General features: G+C 39.3%; 1 protein-coding gene and 1 non-coding gene across 2 annotated transcripts; one reads left to right on the top strand and one right to left on the bottom strand.

The window, feature by feature from the left end:
* Positions 1 to 735: 735 nt before the first annotated feature.
* Positions 736 to 843, bottom strand: LOC141635426 (small nucleolar RNA R71). Its single transcript, XR_012540117.1, has one exon. It is a non-coding gene; the product is annotated as a small nucleolar RNA R71 (small nucleolar RNA).
* A 1,265-nt stretch (positions 844 to 2,108) lies between these two features.
* Positions 2,109 to 4,646, top strand: LOC141631102 (uncharacterized). Its single transcript, XM_074443820.1, has 4 exons — positions 2,109 to 2,430; positions 2,918 to 3,153; positions 3,678 to 3,794; positions 4,356 to 4,646. Exons 1-4 carry the CDS (start codon positions 2,109 to 2,111, stop codon positions 4,644 to 4,646), a joined length of 966 nt encoding a protein of 321 aa, XP_074299921.1.
* The last annotated feature ends 678 nt before the right edge of the window (positions 4,647 to 5,324 follow it).

Below are 5,324 nucleotides of genomic sequence, written 5' to 3'. Positions count from 1 at the left end.
AGGTGTGCGATTGCCTATCAAATTTTGGCGCCGTTGTCGGGGAGCACGGTTTTATTGCGTTTAGAATTGTCCATTTCTATCTTGTTTTCTTTTGTCCTTGGGAACACTTGTTCCTTGAGACTGTTACTTACAAGTTTCTTGTAGTTGTTGTCTTATGCCCAGGTCCTATCGTACCGGAGAATTGATTCCCTTTGATCCGGAGCCCGAGTGAACTTTTCGTAGCCGACTCAATTATTTCAAGGAGCTTGACGAATCTTCTATTCTGGGTGGTTTGGGACGCATCCGTACCAACTATCCCATTTGTGATGAGGAAGAAGGTTCTAGTTCATCATCTCTACCACCACCACCATCTCCAATAAAAAAGATAGCGAAACTTTCCGATCATTCTAAGCCTACTACAACTATGCTCCCAAGGGGTATCACTACTACCCAAATTGGAGCCGTGGAGTTCGAGATCAAACCGACTTTCATTAGCCTTGTGGAGAGGAGGCAATTTGGGGGAAGTCCTTTGGAGGATCCCAATTTCCATGTGCAAAAAATTTGTGACTATTGCTCAATGATTAGGCAAATGGGAGTCACACAATCTCAAATAAGGGAGATAATTTATCCTTTTTAATTGAAGGACCAGGCTAAGCTATGGATCAATAGCCTTGATAGAACCACCACGGGGATCACCAATTGAGAGACTTTGGCTCTTGCTTTCTACCAAAAGTATTTTCCACCGGAGAAATCTCAAACCTTGAGGAGCCAAATCACGGGGTTCCGTAAACAATTGCTAGAAAGCCTTTATGAAGATTGGGAGAGATACAAGGAGTTACAAAGACAATGCCCACATCATGGGTTGGATCCTTGGTTTATCGCTATAACATTCTACAATGGATTTTGTGCCGAGTCGCGACGAGTTCTTGATTCCGCCAACAATGGGCAGTTTGATTAAATTGACACCGATATTGCTCATGCCACAATTGAATCCATGGTGATTCATGATTCATAATATGTGAATTCCCAAAGTACACCACAAAATACTAAGGAGGGGGCTTCCGATACATCTATTTTGAAGGCTCAAATTGCCTTGCTTCAACTAAAATTGGAGGCTCAAAATGCGGCATAATCTCTTCAAAAAGTCAATGCCATGTCCACTACTAGCCAAATTGTTGTTTGTGAAGGTTGCGGAGGTGCGGGACATTGCACCGCCTTATGTCAAGCCACTATTGAGGAGGTAAATACTTTTCAAAGCTTTAGACAAAGTTCATTTCCACCGGGTACTTTCTCCAATACTTACAATCCCAACACAAAGTTCCACCAGAATTTGTCTTACAAAAGCAATAATGTGCTAAATCCTCAACCCCAAAATAACGTTGTGCCCCAACAAGCACAAAACAATTTTGTGCCTCAACCCCCAGCAACAAAATAGCTTTATCCCACAAGAAAGGTTCAACTATCCACCGGGCTATCAAAATCAAAATCAAAATCAAAGGCCACCTCAACAAATCTTTTAGCAAAACTTCCAACCAACCCAAGGTCCACCCCCAAATTCCCAACAAAATAACTAATGGGGGAGCAAACTTGAAGCGTTGGTGATGCGAATGGCTAAGACCAAAACCGAATTGTTGGCTCAAATACAAAAGAGTGATCAAGCTCACAATGCCGCAATCAAAATGCTAGAGAATCAAATGGCTCAACTAGCCTCATCTAGCTCTCAAAGAAAAACGCGTCAACTATCACCCCAAGGTGAGCAACCTCATGATACCGTCATTGCTATTACCTTGAGAAGTGGTCCCAAATATAATGAACCACCTATACCCAAAGAAAGTGAGGAGGTACTTGTTGAATTGGAGGTTTCTCCTAATGCAAAGAAAGGTGAAGCTATTCCAAAGAAAGTGGATGAACCAATTGTTGTTGAGAAAGTGAAAGATGTGGAGGATGCTCCTCCCAAGAAAGATGTTAAAGTAAGAGTGCCGGAAAAAGTCAAAGTGCCTTTCCCTCATAGATTGGCCAAGCATCAAAAGGAAAACTCACTTCGGTAAGTTCATGGAAATGGTGAAGAATCTACAGGTAACCGTTACTTTTACCGATTAATTACTCAAATTCCATCTTGCACTACATTCATGAAAGATATTTTAACTAAGAAGAGGACTTTTGAAGATGTTGAAACTATAGCATTCACCGCCGAGTGTAGTGCTCTTTTGAAAAATAAGTCCCCTCCTAAGTTAAAAGATCCCGGTAGCTTTTCCATTAGATGCACCATTGGCACCTGTACTATTGATAAAGCTTTATGTGATTTAGGTGCTAGTGTGAGTGTAATGTCATATTCTATTTGTGATAAGCTAAAGATAGGAGTCTTAAAATGTACTAGTGTCACATTGCGAATGTCGGATCGTTCTATAAAACGCCCTTTGGGTGTTTTGGGGGATGTTCCGGTTAAAGTTTGTAAGTTTTTCATTTCGGTTGATTTTATTGTTCTTGATAAGGCCGAAGATGCCCAAATCCCAATCATTTTGGGAAAACCCTTTCTACATACCGCGGGTGCAATAATTGATGTCAAGAATGGTAAGTTAACATTGGAAGTTGTTGACGATAAGGTAACATATAATTTGAATAGTGCCATGAAGAGTCCAATGTTAGAAGAGTCTTGTTATTGACGTTTTGGATATTGTTGATGTTGTCATAGAAGACTCTATACCTCGATCTTTGGCTAAAGATCCCATGGAGGCACTCTTGTCGTTGGAATCATTTGTAGGTGATGAGGAGATTTGAAGTGAGGAGGTTGATGCTTTAGAGGTTGCATTATATGGAGAAGAGCTATCATTTGAGGAAAGCTCACAATTTGTAGGTTTGGTTTCTACTCCTCAAGACCTTGAGGTACAAAAACCCGAACTTAAATTCCTCCCCTCTAATTTGAAATATGCTTTTCTAGATGATGAGGAAATATGTCCGGTCATTGTTAGTGCTCATTTGAGTGAGAGTCAATTAACTTCATTGCTTAAAGTTTTGAAAACTCACAAGAAATCCATTGGATACAAACTTGATGATTTGAAGGCCATAAGCCCGGAATTTTACATGCATAGAATATGTCCTGAAGAAGATCATAAACCATGTGTCAAAGGTCAAACACGACTAAATCCTAACATGCAAGAAATGGTCAAAAAGAAAGTTATTAAATTGTTGGATGCGGGAATTATTTATGCAATTTCCGTTCTAAATGGGTTAGTCCGGTCCAATTGGTTCCTAAGAAAGGAGGAACCACCGTAGTAAAAAATGATAAAAATGTACTCATTCCCATTAAAGTTGTGACGGGATGGCGCATGTATATTGACTATAGGAGGTTGAATTTGGCCACCAAGAAAGACCACTACACATTACCTTATATTGACGAAATATTGGAGAGGTTGGTATGTCACAAGTACTTTTGCTACTTAGATGGTTATTTCGGGTTCTTTCAAATACCCATTCACCCAGATGACCAAGAGAAGAACACATTTACATGTCCCTATGGTACCTTTGCTTATCGTAGGATGCCCTTTAGTCTTTGTAATGCCCCCGTTACCTTCCAACGTTGCATGATAAGCATCTTTTCTGATTTCATTGAATCTGTTATGGAGGTGTTTATGGATGATTTTAGTGTTTATGGTTCTTCATTTGATGCATGGTTAGCTAACTTGACTAAAGTTTTGTAGCGTTGTGAAGAGGTTGATTTGGTATTGAATTGGGAAAAGTGCTACTTCATGGTGAATGAAGGAGTGGTACTTGGTCACATTGTTTCCGAAAGAGATATTGAAGTGGACCGTGCTAAGGTCCAAGTTACTGAACAACTACCCCACCGGTAAATGTCAAAAGTTTAAGTAGTTTCTTAGGCCACGCGGGATTTTACCGTCGCTTTATCAAAGATTTTTCTAAGATTGTCAACCCCTTACGGAGCTTCTTTTAAAAGATGCTCCATTTGTGTTTACTAATGATGTCTTGAGTCTTTTAATAGGATTAAGAAGGCCTTGATTTCCGCACCTATCATCCAATCACCGGATTGGAACTTGCCATTCGAGCTCCTATGTGATGCAAGTGACTATGCGGTAGGTGTGGTGCTAGGATAAAGGAAAGACAAGGTGCTCCATGCTATCTACTATTCTAGCAAAACCTTGGATGCGGCCCAAATAAACTGTGCCACTACGGAGAAAGACCTACTTGCCATTGTCTATGCCTTAGAAAAATTCCGCTCTTATTTAATTGGTTCCAAAGTCATTGCTCATACCGATCATGTCGCCCTAAAGCATCTCCTAGCCAAACAAGAGGCCAAGCCAAGGCTCATAAGATAGATCTTGCTTTTGCAAGAATTTGATCTTGATATTTGAGACAAGAAGGGAGGCGAAAATGTTGTTGCCGATCACCTATCCCGATTAAAGTATGATGATGGAGGTATTAATATACCTATTGATGATTCTTTCGCCGATGATGCTTTAATGATGTTGGAAGCCAATATACCTCGGTATGCCGACATAGCCAACGATCTAGTTGGAAAGGAGTTGCCACCCGACCTTTCATATCAACAAAGGAAGAAGTTCATACATGATGCCAAGCTCTTCCTTTGGGATGACCCTTATCTATTCAAACATTGCTCCGATGGGCTATTTCGGAGATTTGTCCCACAATGAGATGTGAAAGGTGTGCTAGAAGTGTGGGAAATAAGTCTGTATACTTCCCTTAAACTAGAAGGATTATAAAGATTTAAAACAGATGATCAATGGTCATAAAATAAAATACATAAACAAAAGCAAAGGATTCAGAAATAACCTTTGGTCCTAGCAAATATGGCCTAAGAACAATATCAAAATTGATATTCGCCTATTAGTTGCACCCAAGACGATCTGAGATATGCCCTTTGATTATGCTAGAAATCAATCTAAAATTTTCCGTAAAATTTAATTGTCTTTGTGTTCTTGTGATGAGAAAGAGGAGGCAAGGTCAAGAAAAAGCATTAGGGTAGAAATAATTTTCTACCTTTCTTTTTATACAGACCGAAACTTGAAGTCAATTAGGAAAAGAAAAACTTTCCCTAATTTCGGCCAAGTGAACCGAAATAAGGAGTATTTTTCTCCTTATTTTTGGTCTTTCCAAAAATATATAAAGTGTGTTAAATTGTCATCTAGTGAGGATCGAACCCACGCCCTTTTGGCTTGTGTACCCTCACTATTACCACTATGACACATTCAACTTGTTGATATTAAATACAACTGATTATATTTAACTACGAATTAACAGATTAATTCGTCCAAACTAACCTTATATATATTTATTTAAATATAACTTATTATATTTAATTTACGAATTGA

This window comes from Silene latifolia, chromosome Y (genome assembly GCF_048544455.1).
Source record: "Silene latifolia isolate original U9 population chromosome Y, ASM4854445v1, whole genome shotgun sequence".
NCBI lineage: Eukaryota > Viridiplantae > Streptophyta > Magnoliopsida > Caryophyllales > Caryophyllaceae > Silene > Silene latifolia.
The sequence above is the reverse complement of the archived record's forward strand: the minus strand, read 5'-3'. Positions and strand labels throughout refer to the sequence as shown.